The sequence below is a fragment of the Canis lupus genome, chromosome X (assembly GCF_003254725.2).
Source record: "Canis lupus dingo isolate Sandy chromosome X, ASM325472v2, whole genome shotgun sequence".
In the NCBI taxonomy this organism is placed as follows: Eukaryota; Metazoa; Chordata; class Mammalia; order Carnivora; family Canidae; genus Canis; species Canis lupus.
Window position 1 is genome coordinate 91,731,514 of NC_064281.1, and position 22,362 is coordinate 91,753,875.

The 22,362-nt window shown below is 44.5% G+C and overlaps 2 protein-coding genes across 5 annotated transcripts in view; one reads left to right on the plus strand and one right to left on the minus strand.

Annotated features, from left to right (window-relative positions):
* Positions 1-6,478: 6,478 nt before the first annotated feature.
* On the plus strand, positions 6,479-15,167 carry PGRMC1 (progesterone receptor membrane component 1). Its single transcript, XM_025431285.3, has 3 exons — positions 6,479-6,904; positions 10,538-10,693; positions 13,835-15,167. The coding sequence occupies exons 1-3, from the start codon at positions 6,577-6,579 to the stop codon at positions 13,936-13,938; spliced, it is 588 nt and encodes a 195-aa protein (XP_025287070.1). The 5' UTR covers positions 6,479-6,576; the 3' UTR covers positions 13,939-15,167.
* Positions 15,168-17,388: 2,221 nt separating this feature from the next.
* The window catches only part of LOC112649174 (A-kinase anchor protein 17B), a 29,809-nt gene continuing 24,835 nt past the window's right edge, over positions 17,389-22,362 (minus strand). For all 4 annotated transcript variants that reach the window (XM_025431283.3, XM_025431284.3, XM_025431281.3 and 1 more), the window contains one exon: positions 17,389-21,791. In XM_025431283.3, the coding sequence (XP_025287068.1) occupies positions 20,151-21,791 (1,641 nt within the window). In that variant the 3' untranslated portion in view covers positions 17,389-20,150. The remainder of the gene's footprint in view (positions 21,792-22,362) is intronic.

Genomic DNA, 22,362 nt, shown 5'->3' on the forward strand with positions numbered 1-22,362 from the left:
GAGGTGGCTGCAGCTGTGTCAGAAACGCAGCTGTCGGGGATCCCTGGGTGGCTCAGCGGCTCAATGCCTGCCTTTGGCCCAGGGCGTGATCCTGGAGCCCCAGGATCGAGTCCCGTGTCAGGCTCCCAGCATGGAGCCTGCTTCTCCCTCTGCCTGTGTCTCTGCCTCTCTCTCTCTCTCTCTCATGAATAAATAAAATCTTAAAAAAAAAAGAAACCCAGTTGTCATTAACGATTATGTATATTTCCTTCATGTTTTGTCTGTGCATGTATGTTTCACATAGTGGGTTTCCATATTCAAATTAGTTAAAGTCCACAAATGTTTAACTGAGCACCTGCTATGGGCCAGCCACTATTCTAAGTACAGGGGATATGGTGGGGAAAGAAAGAAAATTTCTCTTCTTGTGTGGCTCACATTCAAGATAGAGAAGATAATCAAAAAAGTGAGTGAATGATATTGTATATTAGGAAGCAGTAAATACAATGGAGAAAAATAAAGCCCAGAAGGGGGATGGAGAGGCGGGGGATGATGTTTCAAGATCTGAAAGCAATGAAGGAATGATCCATGAGGATATTTGGGCAAGAGCATTCCAGCAAAAGAAATCACAAGTACAGAGTCCCTGAACTGGAAACAGGTTTGGTTGTTCCAAGGCCTTACTGAGGCTGAAAGTAGAGTGACCAAGGAAGGAATTGGGAAATGAGGTGCTCAAGTCCTAAAGGTGAGGGTTGGGTAGGGCGGTGTGAATCCTGTGGGGCTTTGAAAGCTGCTGTAAGGACTTTGGACTTTTGCTCTGAGTGAGATGAAGCGCATCTTTGAATACTTAGTTTCAAACTGGTTTCCAGTTTTTGCTACCATCTATCATGCTTTGTGATTTTTTTTTTTCCGTACAAATCTCTGTTTACAGAGATATACATATAGAGAGTGCTCCGGTGAGCACTTCCCCAGGAAAAAGTTCTAGAAGTTAAATTCCTTGGTCACAGGTTAGGAATAATTTGAGGCACTTGCTGCATATTGCCAAAAGGGCTTTCTAGAAAGGCTAACCTCATTTAAAATGTAATTTAGGGGATGCCTGGGTGGCTCAGCCGTTGAGTGTCTGCCTTCGGCTCATGAGATCCAGGATTGAGTCCCGCAATGGGCTCCCTGTGAGGGGCCTGCTTCTCCCTTTGCCTATGTCTCTGCCTCTCTCTCTATGTCTCTCACGAATAAATAAATAAATCTTTTTTAAAAAGAAAATATAATTTAGTTGACATTGAGTGCCTACTACTTTATTGAGGCAGACATGGTCTAGGTGCTTTAAATACATCGGTGAACAAATGAATCTTTCATTCTAGCAATTTCATTCTTGCCAGCATTGTGTCAGAGTGCTTGCCTTGCTGTATGCTTGCCAACATGAAGTATTACCATTCTTAAAAAGCTTCAAGAAACAAAAGGCAAAAAAGAATGCTCCAGTAATTTGAATGATGAAAAGTGGTACGTTGTTACTATGTTCTTTTGGATTTGATTACTAGTGAAGTCGAATTACTTCCCACACATTTTCTAGCTAATCAGCCAAATTGTCCTATTTTTCTTTAAAAGCTTTTAGAGACCTTTGAAAATAATTTAAAGGAGGCAGGAGGTTTGGAAACATTAACAGACTTAATATATATCTTGGGAAATAAGTAGTCCACAGGTCAAGTACATAAGCTTTAGAAATTGATTTGAAGCCAAAGAGCACATATAATGCAACTCTTATGTTCTGGAGAGGGCTTTTAAGTCAGGAGCTCCCTTCCTATTTCCACAGAATTCGAGAACTCTGGACAAAACCTTTCCACCGACTACAAGCCAGAATGGGGTGGGGGGCTGCTTTTCCTCAACAATCTCAACATCCCAGGGTTACTTAAGAGCCCACCTAAATATCAAATAAGTGCCAAGAGCATTTATATTCTCAAGCTGTATCGCTGCTTGAAGTTTTAAGTTGAATACATTTTCTACCCACTGTGTGAGGCAGGATTTCCTTCAATCAATTATCCAGGGGAATACAGAGGTGTAGCAGGAAGGACATTGTACTGTGATGAATGAAAATTATAAACCCTCCAGCCTTCCATAAAGGCATTTACCCCACTTTTTATAAAGACAAAATATAGGTGTCTGCATGGCTCAGTGGGTTAAGTGTCTGACTCTTGATTTTAGCTCAGACCATGATCTCAGGATTGTGGGATCCAGCCCCGCATCAGTCTCTATGCTCAGCGGGGACTCTGCTTGAGATTCTCTCTCTCCCTCTTCCTCTGCTCTCCACTCCCCACTCTTTCAAATAAATTTAAAAAGATAAAATATAGCTGAAGTGAGATAACATACAGCATTGTGTAAGTTTAAGGTATACAACACACTGATACGTTTATATTGTAATAGGATTGTTGTTGTAGCATTAGCTAACACCTGTCTCATCCCATAGTGATCATTTCTTCTAGTGGTGGGAAAAAATAAGATCTAGTCTCTTAGGAAGTTTAATGTTTAAGATACAGGTTTGTGGCCTATAATCACTGTACTGTACTAATAGTGTACATTAGCTCTTCAGGACTTATTTATCTACTAGTTGCGAGTATGCACCCTAATACATCTCTCCCCTTCTCCCACCCCCAGCCCTTGGTCACCACCATTCCACTGTGTGTTTGTGAGTTCAGTGTCTGCTTTTAGATTCCACGTATAAGAAATATCATACTGTATTGTCTTTCTGCCTCTGACATTTCCCCTACTTTCAGTAGTGTTTATTTTTGAGGAGAGAGAATCAGGGATGAAGAGAAGGATTTTATTTTTTTAAGATTTTATTTATTCATTCATGAGAGACACACAGAGAGAGGCAGAGACTGAGGCAGAGGAATAAGCAGGCTCCATGCAGGGAGCCCGATGCAGGGAGGGGTGGGGGGACACGACTCCATCTGATCCCGGATTCCAGGATCACGACCTGAGCCAAAGGCACAGGCTCAACCACTGAGCCACCCAGGTGTCCCAACAAATATGACTCTTAAAAAATTTCAACAGGGGGGCAGCCAGGGTGGCTCAGCGGTTTAGCGCTGCCTTTAGCCCAGGGTGTGATCCTGGAGACACGAGATCAAGTCCCACATCAGGCTTCCTGCATGGAGCCTGCTTCTCCCTCTGCCTGTGTCTCTGCCTCTCTCTGTGTGTGTCTCATGAATAAATAAAATAAAATCTTTATTAAAAACAAAAACAAAACAAAACAAAACTTGGGCAGCCCCAGTGGCTCAGCGGTTTAGTGCCCCTTTCAACCCCGGGTGTGATCCTGGAGACCTGGGATCAAGTCCCACGTTGGGCTCCCTGCATAGAGCCTGCTTCTCCCTCTGCCTGTGTCTCTGCCTCTCTCTCTCTCACTCTCTCTCTCTCTCTCTGTCTCTCATGAATAAAGAAATAAAAATTTTTTAAAAATTTCAACAGGGGTTATCTGGGTGGGAGCTAATGACTTATTTTTTACTTTGTATCTCTATTAGAAAAAAAAAAACTCTGGTGAACCATTTATTATTCTTAAATTTCCCCAGTTTTGTAAAACAAAATTTCTGTGTGTGTGTGTGTGTTTCACATGTCTGCAAGAATATAAAACGAACTGCTAATGTGTGGGCCCCATTTAAAGATTGCCTGGGGAGCTGGGAGACAAAGAATGAATTTCATTTTTTCTTTTGTTTTCTTTTATTGTTTTTATTGTTTATTTATTAAACAACTTACATATTGTTTGTTTGTTATAATGAGCATGTTTTACCGTTCTACATTTTTTTCACAAAACTAATAATAAACCTTTTTCTTCTTCTGAAGCTAAAAGTGACATGTGCTGACTGTAAAAAATGTAGGAAAGCACAAAGAAACAAACAATCATGACAGTTAACATTTTTACCAGGTTTCCTTTTAGGCTTCCTTTTAATGCATTTTTTAAACACAGTTGAGTTTTCATACTGTGTAGTTTCGTATTGTTTTTCTTTCTTAATATTAAGACATAAGCATTTTCCCATGTCATGCATGCCATAATAATGTTTTATGGTTTTGTCACATTGCAAGTGGATTAATCAGCTATTTCTACTGGCTGGCTCAGTCAGTAGAGCATGCAACTCTTGCTCTTGCGTAATAAGTTAGAGCCCCACATTGGACATAGAGCTTAGTTTTAAAAAAACTTTTCTGATAAGCATCTTGGTAATGAAATCTTCATTTGCATTTCTAAGTGTTTCCTTGGCATGGATTCCTAGAGGTCAAAGCACTGGACCAAAGAGTACATTTCTAGAAGTGGGATTAATGGATAGAAACTATTTTTATGAATGACAAAAGGCTATGTCAATTTCTACTCCCAACAGAATACAAGAGTCTCATCACCCTCCTGCCAGCCTTGTAGATCATCCTTTTTCTCCTTGAATCTTTCCGACAGGGAGGTCAGGTGGTAGGTGACAGTGGTATCTCCATTTTTCATTGCCAGCGAGACTGAACATTTTTCATATGCTTATTCACCATTGGTGCGCACTCTTCTTTGGGCTACCTATTTCCATTTTTGCCCATTTATTGACTAACATCTTATGGATTTTCTTATCAATCAAAGTGAGCCCTTACAAGATATTAACCCTTTTCTCTGTCATTAGATGTAAATGAAAATATTTTTCACAAGTTTGTTGGTTTTCACAAATACCTTGGCCATAGACTTTTAAAACCAAAGACAGGGCAGCCCTGGTGGCGCAGCGGTTTAGCGCCTTCTGCAGCCCAGGGTGTGATCCTGGAGACCCTGGATCGAGTCCCACGTCGGGCTTCCTGCGTGGAGCCTGCTTCTCCCTCTGCCTGTGTCTCTGCCTCTCTCTCGCTCTTTCTGAATGAATAAATAAATAAATCTTTAAAAAAATAAATAAATAAAACCAAAGACAGAGTCTAAATATAGCCTTGTGCCCTCAGTTTAAGCCTGCTTTCACTTGATTACATCGAAGAAGTTTGACAAAAGACCTATAAGGGCCATTTCAGCTAACCCTAAATTCAGATTTGTGGGGAAAAAAATGTGTGGGCCCAATTTAAGGATTATTCCACTCATATGTACTTTTAAATGATTTAAGAAGATGGGGTGGGGGCAGGGATGGAAGCAGTTTGTGCCAGAAATTTTTTGTGCTCAGAAATTCTGAGGTAAGAAGCCAATTCTCTCGAATCTCTTGCGTGTTGAGAGGGGGAGTAAATTATGTGTAAGCGAACAGAACTCTTGGTGGAAAAGTACTGCTCTGGGCCGCAGATGTGAGCAGGGTTTGGTTTTAATTATATTTCCCCCTTCTGTCTATTCTTTCTTCCGCTCCCCTCCCCCCTGTGACAGTGAAGAGGGCGGCCAGATTAGGTTTTTATAGGGTATAGACAGCCCTCCTCCCTAAGGCCTGCTCCTGTGCAGACGGTTAGCACATCAATAGCCGGGGGAAATACCCGGGAAAGGAAGGGACCAAACAGGATCTCCCGGTAACTCCCGCTTTCGTCTGGGATACAGCACAGGGTTATTGAGACTGCCAAGGGTAGCTCGACAGGTTTCAAATAAAAGAACGCTGTCGGTGGATCGCGGTTTGGCGCCTGCCTTTGGCCCGGGGCGCGATCCTGGAGACTCGAGATCGAATCCCACGTCGGGCTCCCGGTGCATGGAGCCTGCCCCTCTCTCTGTGACTATCATAAAAAAATAAAGGAGCGCTGCCAACAAAGAAACTTTGCTATTTTGAGCCAAAAAAAAAAAAAAAAAGCGCAACAACTGAAGGTTGCTTGCTGATGCGTTGGGACTGAGCAAGTCTGTGATTGCGAAAGGGTTTACATTTCCGAGAATGAACCCAACTTAAACCCGGTGAGCCGATCCGACACCCCCAGATATTGGGAGGACTGTCAGGGGCCTGTGCACTGACGAGAGCTCCCCGGGGTGTCCTCGCCACAGCCTCCGGCGGCGAGGATTGCAGAAGGGTCGTTAAGGGGAGTGGAACGGGGTTCCCGAGGTGGAAATGCGTGGTCTGGGCCTCCAAGGTGGAAAGAGCAGCTCGAGGAGTCTCTTTCCGGGGCCCCAAGAGAGCCTCGCGGTCCCGGGGGACGGGCGGGGAAAGGGGAGGCTTCAGAATGGGAGGCGAGGGGGAAGCCGCAGCGAGAGAAATGGAGTCGCGAGCGGCGCGCAACAGGTGGCCGAGCAAAGGCCAGGCTCCGCGAGCTGGTCGCGGCGCGCAGCCGGCGAGGGTGCGGAGGAGGGCTGCGCGCTGCGTCGCGCTCAGCGAGAGGCCGGCGCCGGGACGGCGTGAGGCCGGGCCCCGGGCCTCTCGGGTTGGGCGGAGGCCGGCAGCGGCTCCCCCCGCCGCAGGGCAGGCGGGCCCCGGCCCCGGGAGAGGAGCGACCGTCGGGAGACCAGGTGGGGGGCGGCGGCCGGACGCAGCGCTGTGCCTCGGCGGGCGCGGGGGGCGGGGCCGGGAGGCTCCGCCCTCCCGCCCGCCCCGCCTCCTCCGCCGGGTAGTCCTTGTCCGCTGAGCCCCGCGCGCACTAGCTCGCTGAGAGGGAGGAGAAAGCAGCCAGTTCCGGAGCCCTCCCTAGCCCGGCCCAACCTTTGCTCCAGCGATCATGGCTGCCGAGGATGTGGCGGCGACCGGCGCCGACCCGAGCGAGCTGGAGGGTGGCGGGCTGCTGCACGAGATTTTCACGTCGCCGCTCAACCTGCTGCTGCTCGGCCTCTGCGTCTTCCTGCTGTACAAGATCGTGCGCGGGGACCAGCCGGCGGCCGGCGGCGACAGCGACGACGACGAGCCGCCCCCGCTGCCCCGCCTTAAGCGGCGCGACTTCACCCCCGCCGAGCTGCGGCGCTTCGACGGCGTCCAGGACCCGCGCATACTCATGGCCATCAACGGCAAGGTGTTCGACGTGACCAAAGGCCGCAAGTTCTACGGGCCCGGTAACGGCGGCCGCCTAGGGGACGCGGAGACAAAAGCAGGGGCCCCGGCCCGGGGCTGGGGCTGGGGCTGGGGCCGGGGGAGGCGCGGGGGAGAGGGGCGCCCCGAGGGAGGCATGGCGGCGAGCGGGCGGCCGTGGCAGGGCGGCTCCCCGGCGGCGGCGGGCGAGGGCCACTCTAGAAGGGCTGCGGCGGGCGGGGGACGCCGCCAGCGCGGGGATGGGGGGAGGCTGGAGCGCCCGGGCCGGGGGCGCGGGGCGGGGGGGCGAGCTCGCCAGCCTGGAAGGCCGAACGCGCCGTTCAGGGAGCTTCGGGGGCATGGGGTTTGAGGGTTCCTTGAAGGAGGGGCGGTGTCGGGCTGGAGAAGGGAAACTTGGGTGTCTCGAGGGCAGCGGGGTGGCGGTAGGTGAGGGCAGGGGTGGGAGGAGGTCCAGGCTCGGCGAAGAGGCCAGGCCCTCTGCCGCCGGGACTGGCGGTGCTGCCTGTGGCGATGTGGGAGCGGGGCGGAGGTGGGATCGGTGGCAGGTAGCAGCCGTGTGCGTGCGTAGTCTGTGTCGGTGGCTGGCCAGGCGCGAGTGTGCGCGCGCGCGCGTGCTTGGAATGTGGCATGTGTCAGGTATGTGTGTGGCGTGTGTTTGGTATGTGTGTGCGCGTGCTGTGTGTGGCCGACCGGAAAGCTGGAAGGTGAACGGAGAGGCTCCCTGGGTGGGGGGCGGAGGGGAAGGGAGCCCATCTAGGGCAGAAGGAGGCTGAACGTAGCGGACAATGGGATCGTGGCGAGATGAAAAGGTAATACAGCATTTTAGTCCGTCTACAAGCGGGAGAGAAAGGACTAGAAGCCAAAAAAAAAAAATTAAAAATGGAGGGAGGGAGAAGTGGGAGGATCCTGGGAAACAAAAGGGGTAGGGCTGTGAAAGCTGCTGGGTGTGGGGATTTCAGGAAAAGCCAACCAGAGGGGAAATGAGGGTGGATGACTGCTGAGCCTTAGAGGGGGGTAGGCTCGAAGGGCCTTAGAGATGAGGCTTTCTAAGCCTGGTTGCGGATCAGAATCACCTGATGCGCCTGAGGAAAAACACAGATTCAAGGCTTAATCACAGCAACAGTGGAGGAGGCTCTGTGGGGGAGGTCCAGCAAATCTGCGTTTTAAGCGGCTCCCCCAGGCACATTTGAGAAGGGGCCAGGTTTGGAAAGTCCTGCAGTGTAGTAGAATATTCCGGAGATGAAGAGGAAGAGATTTTAGCTCCTGTAATAATGAACTCCTAGAAACAGGGAGCTCAGGGAGTGTGTCCACATTGAGGGTGCCCCTCCCCACTGGTCTGGAGAGAGGAAAGAGGATAGAAGGCAGTGATCTACGTCATCTCCAGTCCTGCTTTGTTTCACTCCGCCAGTTCAACTAACCAAAATCAGATGGGTTGGGGTTCTTCAGGAACTGGTCCCCTTAGCGGTTTTTGTGGTTAATTTAGAAGACCTACTTTCTGTAGGCCATGGAACTGTCCAAATAATTTGAAAACCACCCCTTTATTGTTGTCATTTCCACTTTACGTAATCATGTAAATAGCTGTTCCTACTGAGCTACAACCATCAAGTACTCCACGCGGGTACATAGAGCAACATCATAGGATTGTAATTTGCAAAGTCATTGAGAGGAATGCAGGCCTGCAGCACAGAAACACAAAAACTGGGGAGTCAGGCGACCTGAGTTCTAATCCCAGTTGGATTAGTGACTGGCTGTGCGACCTTGTGTGAAGCATTGTTCTCTCTGGGCCTTAGTTGTCTCTCTGAAAAATGCTAAGGATAGGCCCATTGTGAGATCTCCTCAGTCTACCCTGTGGTATCATCCTGTGAGCCCATGAATATGTGATACCATGTGCAAATGATAATTCATGTAAAAAAGGATTCCTAAAAATTACTCGTTCTGGTGCCCATCATTCCACACATGGTGCTTTTGTGGGTACTAGAAGTACAGCCATGAGTGAAACAGACACAAATCTCTGCTCACGGAGCTTATATTCTACTGAAGACACGTTCTGGTCAATAGTCTATATTCTCCAAAGACACTTAATGTTCTCCTTGAGCCATTTTTAAGTATTCTGTGACCATAATCTCTGAAGTATTGAGGTCAAAACCAGAACAGTTGGTCTGTTTTCAAGTATTAGGTGCTACGATGTCCATTACCATGTATATATACACATATATATACACATACACACACTTGTGAAAACCATAATGGAGGTTTTTTTTTACCTTCATTAGTAGACATGGTAGCATGTAATGAAAATTGCAAACAACCACTCTTCTTTAGAACCTTATTTGCATTTAAAAGTTGATCATAAATTTTGTCTATTTTTTAAATTTTTATTTATTTATGATAGTCACACACACACAGAGAGAAAGAGATGCAGAGACATAGGCAGAGGGAGAAGCAGGCTCCATGCACCGGGAGCCCAATGTGGGATTCGATCCCGAGTCTCCAGGATCACGCCCTGGGCCAAAGGCAGGCGCTAAACTGCTGCGCCACCCAGGGATCCCAATTTTGTCTAATTTGTAAAAATAAAAAAAAAAATTCTAGGGGATTGAGGTTTCAGTGACCAGGCCATACTGAAACTTGATCTCCTTATACTTGGCATAGTAATTATTTACAGACTTTTTAATGTCTGAGTTGCTACCCAATCTACCTTGGGGAAACAACACATGGGTTAAAGTACACTGGGTTCTTTTCATTTACTTGTGCAATATATAAATAAGTTGAAACACCTACTTTAAGTACCTATTGAATAATTCACCACTCTCTTGGACAAAAGTTCAGTGTAATATTATATATAATAGCATTGTAATGTTTTACATAATATTGGGATATTGATTCAGTCTTTTTTTTCCCATGGAAGTCTAAGTATTTTGAGTCTTGTCTTCAAGCTCACCAGAGTGACAAACCTGATCCCCTCTGCTACCTCTTCTTTACTGATAGTGTAGATTATGTAACATGTAGATAGATTTCTGAACTACTGATACTCTTATAAAACGATTTCTGCTGCAGATGCCACATGTTAATGTTTAATACAGTCTCACAACCAAAGATTGCTATAAAATACTTTTGACTCATTAAAACATATCAGAATACGTTCCATAAGGAAATGTTTTCATTTATGCCTTCTTACTTCCTTCCTTAAGAAGCCACTACTTTCTTTCTTTCTTTTTTTTTTTTTTTTTTAGAAGCCACTACTTTCACTGGTGTAGCCCAAGCGCCTACAACAGAGACAGACTCTGGGTTCAACGTCCTAAAGTTGAATTCTGACCCTTGAATTCAGTGTTATCTTGGATGATTTCCTACTACCACCACCCCATCCTGCCCCAGGAGATAATCATTCATGGCTGTTTTATTAGTTATTTGAGAATCAAAGGAAATGGATGATAATGTATAGCATATTGATTCGTAAAAGTCTAATGACAACAGGTCCTTCAGGTTCTACTACATAATGATGAAAATACCAACATTTACTTCTGGTTTGCAGATGGAATTTGATGCTGCAAAAGAGAGCTGTCTTTGTTGATGGGTAAGGAAGCCATTTTCTGTGTATGAACCACAGAGAAATTACTGTCTAATAAAAAATTGGTCTTTGGTTTTGTCTGTTTTTTAAGAGGGGCCATACGGGGTCTTTGCTGGAAGAGATGCATCCCGGGGCCTTGCCACATTTTGCCTGGATAAGGAAGCACTGAAGGAAGAGTACGATGACCTTTCTGACCTCACTCCTGCCCAGCAGGAGACCCTGAGTGACTGGGACTCTCAGTTCACTTGTAAGCATTTTTAAAAAATTGTGCCTGGATCAAATTTCTACCAGTAATGGGATTCACAGCAGTACAATAGTTACTACTAAGCAGCCTGAAACTGGGGAGCATTTTGATAGGCTCCTGAATCTTGGATGGATCAAGTTCATGGCTTGAAGTAATTGCAGCAGTGCTGAGTCACTTGCTGTGATTGCATCCAATTTTTAGCTAGTTCTCTATGGAAACTTTGGTTTCTGTTATATAAATCTTTGACAGGTTCATATGGATTCCACACTAGGATTTGGTGCTTGTGGTGTAGGGGAAAGTATCGTGGCCATGTAGGCTACAGAGAGAGGGATTTTCAGAAGTCCTCACCAGTAAGACTTGCTGTTTAAAAGCAGCCCACATTTCTGTTGAAGAATGGGAGACTTGTGTTCTACAAAACAGCTTCTCTCTTAATCTAATTGAGCCTAACTATAGGCCTCATCCACAAATGATGCTTATAATCTGCCCAACAACAATGGTGTCTGCATTTTTAAAAAGAAAAAGAGGAGCTGCTTGTTTTCCTGGTTTATGCTATAGGCTGAGATCTTTGGGAGGAGGGGGGAGTCAGGACGGGGGTTAAGTTCAAATTTCAAGAACTGAGGACTTGGCTTTGGTTGAGCCTAAGTGTTTAACAATCACTTTAGCAACATTGCACTGCTAAGAATTTGACTAATCTTTCCCACCTTTGAAGCAGTATATAAAGACTGTGACCATCACTTCAAGATGTTTTATTTTCAAATTTATCTTTTCTGTTTGCTGTTCTCTATAGCCAGTTAAATATTACTGACTCTTTTGGCTGAATCCAACCATTTTCTTTGAAAATAATGCTGACTTCAGAGTCTGGGTTAATTATTAGCTAGCTGTGACTCACTCCACCTTCAAGTTTTGGGTCCCAACTGGACAGAAGTGTAGCTTTCAGGTCTAGAGGCAGGTTTTTACTTTGAAAACACAATTCAACTAACATCGTCCCTGATTTTTTTTTTTATTTGTATCCAAAGGATGCCTTTGTAAACAGAGGTTCTTTTATGTGGAGCTGCCGAGTTGTAATTTCTGACTTAACAAAGCTCAATCTTCTAGGGCTTGCCTTCACCAGGGAGGTAAAAACCATAAAAACTTTCTCCCCCTTAAACTAATAAGACCAGGCCCATATTCTGTGTTGACACTTGAGCTCCACTCGAGACTGGTGTGGACTCTCCTTCAAGCAGGTTTCTTGGGCGCCACCCAGCTTTTGTCTTGCACAGTCCTGAGCACCCTAGGGACCTTCATAACATGTTCAAATAGGGAAGTTCCTATTGTTTCCAGTGATTATTTCACACAAAAGCAGGCCTGGCTACCTGGTTAGACAGGTTGGTTACTCCTCTAATTTCTACCCATATGCAGAAAGAGGAGACTCTCAGCCCTCTAGGCCTCTGACATTGATAAGATTAACCCTGTGTTAGCTGGGCCACAAGAGAACAGCCAGTGTGGTGGTTGGTGGTCTGTTGACTCTATCCCCTCTCTCCTTTTTAAAAAAATTTTTATTGAAATTCAGTTTAAGTAATCTATACTGTATTCTTAGTTTCAGAGGTAGAGTTTAGTGATTTCTTGAGTTGCATACAATGCCCAGTGCTCATTCCATCACGTGCCCACCTTAATGCCCATCACCCAGTTTAACCCTAACCCCATCCCCCCATCCCCTCCAGCGACCCTCAGTTCTCTATAGTTAAGAGTCTCTTATGGTTTTCCTCCCTCTCTGTTTTCATCTTTATTTTTCCCTCCCTTCCCCTATGGTTCATCTGCTTTGTTCCTTAAACTCCACATGAGTGACATCATATGGTATTTGTCTTTCTCTGACTGAGTTAATCTTGCTTAGCATCATACACTCTAGCTCCATCCACATCACTGCAAATGGCAAGATTTCATTCTTTTTGGTGGCTGAGTTTCTGGTTTGCAGTCTTAAGTCTGTTTTCTCCAACATCTCCAGTGCTCTCCTGCCTCCTTAATCACTTTCTTTAACTGCCCTGCACAGCTTTTTTCCTGGGGTGGAGAAAACATTCAGTCTCCTGCTTTCGTTCATCCACTAGACTCCTCATCCCTTCACCACCAACCATCTGAGAAGTGCTTGTCCCCAACCACTACTTCATTTCCTCCCCATACTTCCTTACTCTCTGAGACAGTTTGCTGCCCCACAATTCCACTGAACTTTTCTTTCTCAGAGGTTTCCAGGAACCTGCTTCTTGCCAATATTAACTTCACTTTTCCAGCCCTTGTGGACTTCCTGTTGCGTGCCCCCCACCCACCCACAGAGGGGCTCCCTCTCCAGAGCTCTCAGTTTGGTTCATGGAAGCTCCAGGCTTAACTTCATCAACTCACGTTTCCATTTTCCTTTAAAGTAGCTCATATCCTAGCCTTTCTGTTCCCATGGACACCCTACTCCTGGCTCTTGTTCCTTCACACACAGATCTACCCACTGCCCCCCCACCCCGCCCCGGGCAGCCTGCGCCTGGTCTCCTGGCTCTAATCCGCCTGATATGCCACCACCATCCCATGTTGGCCAAAGCACTGGTTTCCTGTGTCGTTCTTTTGTCACACACTTTTGCCACCTATAGGATTAGGTCCAAATGCTTCAGGTTGGCTTTCCACAACCTTCGTAATATTTACCCACACTGCTTAGCCATCTGCACTCCCACTGTTGCTGTCAGCTTGGTCTCTCTATGGCTCTCCAGATCTGTTACATCTCCCCTGCATGCCTTTTTGTACACTGCAATTCCATTTTCTGGAAACCCCTCTCGTCTCAGATCCTTCCGTGCATTTCCCAAAGCATTGCCTTCTTTGGGAGGGTGTTCTAGAATCCTCACTCACAGCTCATGAGCCCTTGCTCTTCTCACCCCCTCCTGTCCACAAATACGACTCCCTGGGACCTTCCCAGTGCCCGACATCACTACCTGTTCTGTATTTCTCCTGAATGAAACTCTTAATTCCCCATTGGCAAGGACTGTGCTGTATGTCCTCTGTGATTGACAACTTCGAGAAGCCCAGCACATTGCAGCACAGGCGGTAGGCCTCTACCGAATGCTTTCCAATGAAATGTAGCGGTTCTCTGTAAAGCGTGAGAGTGCTCATTTGTGTTTTCTTCTCTCCCTCCAGTCAAGTACCATCATGTGGGCAAACTGCTGAAGGAGGGGGAGGAGCCCACTGTGTACTCTGATGAGGAAGAAGCAAAAGATGAGAATGCTCGGAAAAATGATTAAAGCACCCAGTGGAAGCATATCTATTTTTGTATTTTGCAGAATCATTTGTAACATTCCAGTCTGTCTTTAAAACATGGTGATTTCGATATTTAGAGAAGTTTCGAACTTGCTGTAAGTTTTTGTAATTAACATCACTAGTGACACTGATATAATTAACCTCTGTCTCCAAGTGCATGACGTGTTTGTGTGTCACAGACCCAGACCGTGAACTGCAGTGCCGTAATCCAAATGTTGGCACTCTCCTTCTGTCTGTAGTTAGTGCAGGCTGCCTTTAGTTTTTCCTGAGAGAGACAGGTAAGACTTGGGTATTTCCCCCAAACAGGTAAAAATGTTAAATGGGAAAAGTCCTTCTAGTCCCGAAAAAAAGGATCCCCTTCTGGTCCTGATGTCCTCAAGAGTGCAAAGCTCTTCCTCCTCAATTGACTTAACTGCATGATTTCTGTTTTATCTACCTCTAAAGCAAATCTGCAGTGTTCCAAAGCCTGCCTTGGTATTGACTAAAGAGAGCTGCCCAGGAAAAAAGAAAGAAATCTTAAAGCTGGGCTTGGTTGGGAAAAATACATTCACTGTGTTTCTAGACTGCATCATTCTTTTTGTCCTCCTCTGGACACTTAGAAGCCCCCACTAACACAGCAATGTATAATAAGGCTCTAAAAACACCATCTGAATGTTCAAAAGAAAGCTTCGGAAGAAATCTACTGGCTTCCCGAAAAACCTAAATATACAAAGAAAATGTAGAACTATTTCCCCAATCCCCATGTTCACAGTGGGACAGTGTTGATTTCACACAGTTTTTGCCGTGAGAGGGATTATGGTGAACAGAAGCAGGCGTTTGCCCTCTGGAGAGCCTACACATACACCGCACAACACACGCCCCTGAGGAATGAAGAAAGTACACATTACTAGCCAAATGGTTTTTAACGTATATTTCTTAAGGTAACAGTTATTCTTCCCTTGTTACAAAACCATAGCCACTGCAAGAGTAGTAGGGCAAGAGTCAAGGTCTTTGATATTGGTCTTTTGGTTAACAATAAACTTAGCTTAAGTAGACTGTACAGTTGTATGAATTTGTAAAAGTATTATATGAACAACTAGTGAGGTTTCAAACTCTTGTAACTGTAGTTGAATAGTTCTTGTATTTTCTTGTGAACCGTGTTTAATGGTTTTACCTCAAATCAGAAAACAAAATGAAGTGCTTTGGTCAGTTAATAAAATGGTTTTACCCAGTATAGTGTGGTGGGTTTTTAAACCTTTTAAGGTTTCTTAAACCTTAACCTAAGAAACCAGATTCAATCATTTTACTTTAGCTTAATGCTCAGCTCCCCTTTTGGGGGGGTGTGTGCGCATGCATGAGTGTGTGTGTGTGTGTGTGTGTGTGTGTGTGTATTCCAGTAAAGGAGCAAAACTGCAGAGGCCTCACACCGAAAACCAAATACCAGCTTGTCCTGTTAAATAGTGAATTGAGGGGGGCCTGCGTGGCTCAGTAGGTTTAGCATCTCCCTTTGGCTCAAGTCATGATCTCGGAGTTCTGTGTCTAGGCTCCCTGCTCAGGGAGGGTCTGCTTCTCCCTCTGCCCCTCTCTCCCCACTCATGTACTCTTTCAAATATATAAAATCTTTTTTAAAAAACCAGTGAAATGAGATTAGCTAGCCTGCCCTAATGAAAATGCAAAAACCAACATTGTTTTTTAAATTAGTAAATTTATTTTTTGTGACTTGTCAAATTCTGCCTCTAAACTCAGAGGCACCTCTGCCTTGAGGTCCAGAGCAAGGTTATTACGGGGTAGCTTTACTAAGGGCATAAAAAGTGCCAAGGCAGCGTTGGTTCTGTTTTCAGATATCATCTGATCAGGAAAGTATTCAGGAATTCTATCCTAGCAAAATCAATTCACCTCTTGTCAAAAGATCAAATTTGCATATGCAGTTCATTGTGTAAACACGTCTTTCTCTGAATATTGATGTTTTGTCATTTTAACATTCAAGTTGGCAGAGTCTTATTACAAGGGAAGTATTCTGACCTGAAAGCTTGCAGCTTTCCAGTTTTTCTGTTTCCAAACCATTGCCTGTTTCTGTTGTTTTTAAATGAGCCTATCCCCCCAACTTGCTTTCATTCAACTGATATCTGAGTTGCCCATTTTGTGCCAAACACCCTGTTATACCGTGTGCTTTGGGGAAGGGGGTGGGAGGGAGAAAAGTTGGGCCACCTTGCACCCTGAAATCCCATTTAGACCGAAGTGAAGATCAGGCTACTCCTTCCGAGTTAAATGGGTTTGTCTGATGCCAAGAGGAAATCGTCCAGAGCCTGGCTAAAGCTTCGATCTCTAACCCAATTCCCCGCCATTCCGAATGAAATCAACATTATATTGATTACATGTAAAAGGCTATTACTATAAGGCAGGACTCTGGTCTAAAAACTTCTCAAATCCAGCTAGCATATTCCAAAACCACATTATATAAAAGGTGCCATTCAAGATGGGCGTGGTGGTTACAGGCTCCTGGCCAGCAGGGGAGGTGTCAGGTGAACCCCACAGGTTTGTGCCCCTGCTTTTACCCAGCCCCCAGCTGAGGTGCTGTGTGTGTCCTCAGGACTCGGAACTCTAGCTCCTAAGCTGTTTTCTGTACCTCCAGATCTGTGGCTTCTCTGCATAAGGATACATCCACCTTAACCTCAGGGGGCCAAAGAGGCTAATCCAAAATCTAGAACAAGCTTCCAGACAGCCCATGCTGTTTCAGAGAGTGCTCTTTGACACCCTCCCCCGCCCCAGCAACAAGGACCCTTTCAGATTGTACTAATAAGGTATAGCCTCCGATAAAGAACACTTAGAGGCTTAGAGGCGGTTTGCTGTGCGCCTCACATGAAAACACAGGTGACTCCCCACTGGTCAAAGCTCCTAGCTTCTCTGACCAGACCTCCCCCATCCCACACCCACACTAACATCAGGATATTGTAGAAACTTGAACACTGCCAAGTGCCAAATGGGTGAGGTGAACCGTGTGGGGCCCACGTCGCTGCCTTCTAAGATTACTTAACTGGTAAAACCTTTGCTGAAGGGAGGACAGTTTTAAGTCCAAATACTATTATCTCAATTTATCCAAAATGAAGATTAAAAACTGTGATCTTCAGTTGCATGAGCTCTGACATGTCAGTTCCCAAACATTAGCATCATGTAGGGAAAAGTTGCATAGCAGCAGTATTAAAGCCAGATGTGTATGTTTTCATAGAAAATGTAGATGTGTGATAGCTGAGCCAATGCACGTGGTAAATGAACAGACTCTAGCCACTACAACCATTTTATTTTTAATATATCTGAAAATTAAATATGTACTATTTCTCTAACAATGCAAATGAGATAGGATTGGCAACAGTAGTGCAAAGCAGCATACTATAAGTAGAAACTCACCCCCACCCCTGTGGAATTATTAGCATTTATTTAAAACATTTTAAACAGTCTCGCAACAAACAAAAATACATTTATTTGGTTCTTACTTTGAAAATTACCAGGTTATATGGCTTTCTACCTGAGAAATTCAAACAAATGGAACAAAAAGACATGGACAGATTTTTAGTTTTTTTAAAGCGCTATCATCAGCAGCACATACAAGGGAAAAAAAAAACATGAAAACACCTATTTAAAAAGACAGTTTGAAGTTCAGGCCCTTACTTAATAGGTCATAGAAAAAAGATATGAGAAAATATTTTTGCACCACTTAACAGCACAACAAAGAGCAATGTTGATTAATAGAAAGTGATTACAATATTTTCTGTTCTATTCATTCCTTACTAAGCCATTCATTCCATTGAAAAGGACAGGATAAATTCTTCTCTTCCTCATTTAAGGCCTACATACACACACAAAAAAGGTTTATTCAAATCTAAAATGCATTACCACAAGACATATAAAAATCCAAGGTTGTACAGAAAGTAAACATGAAACGAGTATTTTTACTTACATCTAGGTCCCAGGATGGTATTTAGCAAACAAAACCAGACAAAGTATTATATAGAAGTGACTTAGCACCAGTTCTATTATTACCCCCCCCCCCCAAAATTGCACATGCTGTCTTCTGCAATTTATTTTTCATGTCTGGTTACTGAGCAGCAAATTGTTTTCATGCCTAAAAATCTCTGCAAAGAAAATTATCTAATGAAGAAGAAATGAAGACTTGTTTTCAAAACAAGCAGAAGTGCTTTCCATTACAAACCCAGAATGTTCTTTGTTTCAGTGGCATGAAACATGAAAAAATAAGGAGGCAGGGTCTCAGTGGAGGGAAAAATACCTAGGTACCAAAAGTTGTCTGACAAAATACGAGCTCTTAGCCCTTGAAAAGGCTACTCTGGATGACAGTACTTTAAACATGAGTAGTCCTTGCTAGTCCTCAGGAGAAAAGGCACTCACCCCATGAGCGATTTTTCAGAGCTGACCAGCCAAACCGAGTTTTGATGGCAGAGTCACTAGTTTGAAAGAGGAACTGAATACACGGGAGCCAACAAATCATTCATTGGTTATCATCTCATTAATAATAAGCACGACCTGCTATGTTACATTCATTTTTGAGCTTTTGCACAAACTAGCATATCTCTACTAATTGTGATTAGAAGAGATCAATGAAATGATGTGTGGTTCTTACTTCAGGTAAATGAGAAGACCTTGTAGCCCCTTCAGGGATCAGGTTGCTCAAGGGGCCAGTTATGAGCACAGAGCGTGCGTGCCTCCTCATTCAGGGCAACCGCACTGACTGGCGTCCTACCTTGGCCCTACCAGTTGGTACTTTCCTATGGAATATCCAGTTAAGACTGAAATGAATCACATCCTCTGAAAATGTTGCCTTCCACTGCTGCTGTGAGTGAAAATCTCCTTTTCCTGCTGCAGCCAGTCAGATCTCATTGATGTCTTCCACTGCCGAGTCAGGTATAGCTTTGTTGGGGGAAAAAAAGACGGTCATCTACTGCCCCTGAGGCCCTAAATCCTATGTAAGGCAGAATGAATCAGCCGAGCTTTCAATAGAACATGCACTGCGTTAAGATGTAAGTCTTTACGAATCTATAAAATATCTCAATTTAAAAACATATTCAAGAAGTCCAAAACCAGTAGGTAAAAAGATAAATTGCTTCTGTTAAGAGTTTACAAATCCTGCACACATAGCATTTTCCCCAGCTAGAAAACTAGGGCTTTGCCCTTGACTCCTCCTAACTCCATGGCATTATTGAGGATTGAGGAGGCACTTGTTAGTGTTTTATAAAAGTCAGTTTGGGGATAGTCAGTGGCTTTTTACGAACTGATGTCACCCAACCCTGAGTGAAAGGATTACATAACCTGAAATGGAATATTGCCATGTCCTATCTTCCCAAGTGCCGTTATTGGTACCTTGGGATCTTTCCATATTTCCTTTTGCAAATCCCACTGGTTATTTTACTTCGATTCTCTTGCTTTTCTAGGATGGAATGATATGGGGTTCTTCAAAAAAAAAAAAAAAACAAAAACAAAAACAGCTCTGCGAATGGTCCGCCATCCGTTTAAGCCTCAAAGGACAATCCGAGCCCCTTTTTGTGGATTCTTCCAAGTTTCATTTCTCAAAGGTCAACTCTTTGAGTACTGTGAACATAGGGATAAGGTGAATTGTCTTCTGGTGCATGGTCACAGAACCTTCCAGTGTCATGAAGAAGTCTGTGATATGTTCTAGCTGTCCTCTCTTCTTTTACCTGCAGTTATTTCTAGATCAAAGTCGGGATGTTTGGTGGCTGCACATGGTGTTTCTGACCAAATCCAAGAACATGTCAAAGGATGCTATTTCATTCACCACTGTCCCCTTTGAAGGTAAATGATGCTAAATGGTGATGTTCTAACAGCTAGGGAGCCACCAAGGACTATCAACCCCTCTCAGTGCTCATATGCTTCCTCACTGGCACTGAGTTCAGATTGCAGCTGAACTGTAGAAATGTCTGTCCTTGAATCAAGAAGTTTTGCAGGCACCTTGTTTTACCATCCTTTGGAACCTGGATGTTTCTCATTCCCAAAGTTTGCCAACACATCTGCAGTCATTTATGCTTTATACTTTGGCGAGAGGAACAGGGTTTTGCATTTGACTTTGCTCAAGCTTTTAAGTGCCACGCTTCTGCTCTGTAGTTGCTAACTACATAGCTATATTTGGTTTTAAATTTTCTTCTTGCACGTTGTTTACAGAGAATGAGGGTGCTTCTGATCTAAGAGACCTTCAAAACATTTGAAAATATAGAGAACTGGTGTAGCTGCTTCCTAAATAGCTTCTGTAGTCGATGTGCTCCTGACTGTTACGTCTAATATAATAATTATCAGAATTCGGCATGAAATCTTTCGAGTGCTCGTGTCTTTTAAACCTTCTTGTCTCCTGGTTATATTCTGACTTCCATGGAGTCTCTCTTCTTTGGGGCAAATCCCCCAAATAGAAAACATGAGCACTTTTCGATGATGCTATTGGCACATGAGTGGGCCGGTAGTTGACTTGCTGGCCAAATGTGCTATCTCCAAACCTCCTCCTCTTCCTTGTGATGTGGTCTAACAGACTGTTAGAACCGGATTCGTGGTAGTGGCCTTCGTCAAACAAGTATTTGGGGTCTTGTGTTTCCCTCCTTTTGCTGTTGCTCTTCTCACTTCTAATGGAATTGTTTTCACCCTCAAGCCATGAACATCTCAGTTCATACTTAGACCTCTTGCCTGGTTTCCTTAGCTTGGATTTAGAGAAGCTGTCCTCCCCATCACGGTTCCACTTTGAATACAAGGTCTGCGGGCTTGACCTAATTTCTCGATCACTAGTGGTGGTCTCATCATCATCAAGAGATTGTTTTTCTGGGGAGCTCTCATATGTGGCCACAGACCTCTCTTTTTCTTCTTTGTTTATGCTAAGATTTTCACTGAAGCATTCAGAATCACTACTGATTTCCTCTAAGAAATCTGTCAACTCCAAATCTAAGTCTGCTGACCTACTGGGTGAGGAAACTTGGCTTTGACTTGCGGATTTGGAATCTTTGACCTGGTAAGCATGCATCTTTTCCAACAGATGGCTCTTTCCACCAGCTGGGGACAGGTGATCACCAGCTTCACTGGCTGTGTCCTGGCAATGATTTAACTCCTCAGTACATTCTTTGGCATAATCCACTTTTCCTTTCTTTTGTGGTTTATGCTCAGGATCCTGAGTATAGATCTCTGACTGGTAGTCATCTTCTTGAACCCGTTCTCTTGTTGCCAGGTTTTGCATTTGGCTCAGACTGGTGGAGTGATGCTTACGTTTCCTCAAATTAATTTGAAATCCATTTCCCTTAGCATGGACAGCCCTCTGCCACTGACACGGGCTTGCTACGTGACTCGGTTCTAGGCAGATACGGGCATACTTGGGAGTTTGATAATAGTTTAATAGGTAATCAATAAATTCATCTGTTTCATAGATCTTCTGTTTCCTGCCATGGTCTGCCTCAGATAATATGGAAGAATCAGATTTATTAGAATTGTGGTGGTCTTCTTTCTCAGAAGACTGACCTTGAATCATCTCATTCTGCAAAGAATTCTGGTCAGAGACGACACTGTGATTGTATCCATCAGTTAATAATTTTCCAGTTCTCTCTTTTCTAGTTGAATACCTTATTTTTTTTCTCCCGAGGTGGTGGGAAGATTTACGTAAGTGAGCCCTGGTTCTCTTCTTCATTTTTTGTTTTCGTTTATTGTCTGACTTGGCAACCTGATATTTTGGCATTTCCTCCTGATTTTGAAGATACTGAGTATTTAACTCTTCTTTCTTCAGAGTTTCCAATGTGTTCTCTGGAGCATGATTCACTTTGGGGCTTGCATCATCTACCCTCTGTGGGTTAAACTGTGTGGATCCCTTTAAAGAAAAAGGTTAAAAATCTCATATGAAAAACTTCACAGTCTAAAAATGTCCAAGAAAACTGAGCTTGCTGACACAGTTCTGAAGAGGTTTCTAACATGTAAGATTGATCCAAGTTAGGAACAATATTGCACTGACGACTGAAGAGGTATGGAATTCAGCCTCTTGGGCTAATATGAGCTGCTTTTACAAAGGTCTGTGCATCACCGTTTATATGCCTTCAAAGCACATGATCCTTTTTTTAAAATTTGTTCACAAACTGAACACTTATGGTTCACTGAGTACTTATGGTTCCAGGTTGTAGGCTAGAGGCTGGGGATATTAAGAGGAATAAGAAATGCTCTAAAGCCTTCCCAGAAAACCCTAGAACAGGAAAAGACTGATGGGTGAAATGTGTGTCTAAAGGGGAACCAACTGGCTTAAAAGATAACCTGCCTCTGTGCTTTTCATCTCAGCCACTTCCCACAGGTCGCAGGTTAGGATGTCCCTGAGCCGTTCCCCCTTAGCTGCTTCAGGCAGAAGCAAGGTAGCAGGTAGAAAGTGTGGCTGTGGTAATGGCTCTGCTGTG

Bases quoted from the DNA above. Each gene is read 5' to 3' on its own strand.
- PGRMC1 (XM_025431285.3), top strand. From the start codon at position 6,577: ATGGCTGCCGAGGATGTGGCGGCGACCGGCGCCGACCCGAGCGAGCTG. The intron at 6,905-10,537 runs GTAACGGCGGCC...CTGTTTTTTAAG, and splicing joins CCGCAAGTTCTACGGGCCCG to AGGGGCCATACGGGGTCTTT. The intron at 10,694-13,834 runs GTAAGCATTTTT...CTCTCCCTCCAG, and splicing joins CTGGGACTCTCAGTTCACTT to TCAAGTACCATCATGTGGGC.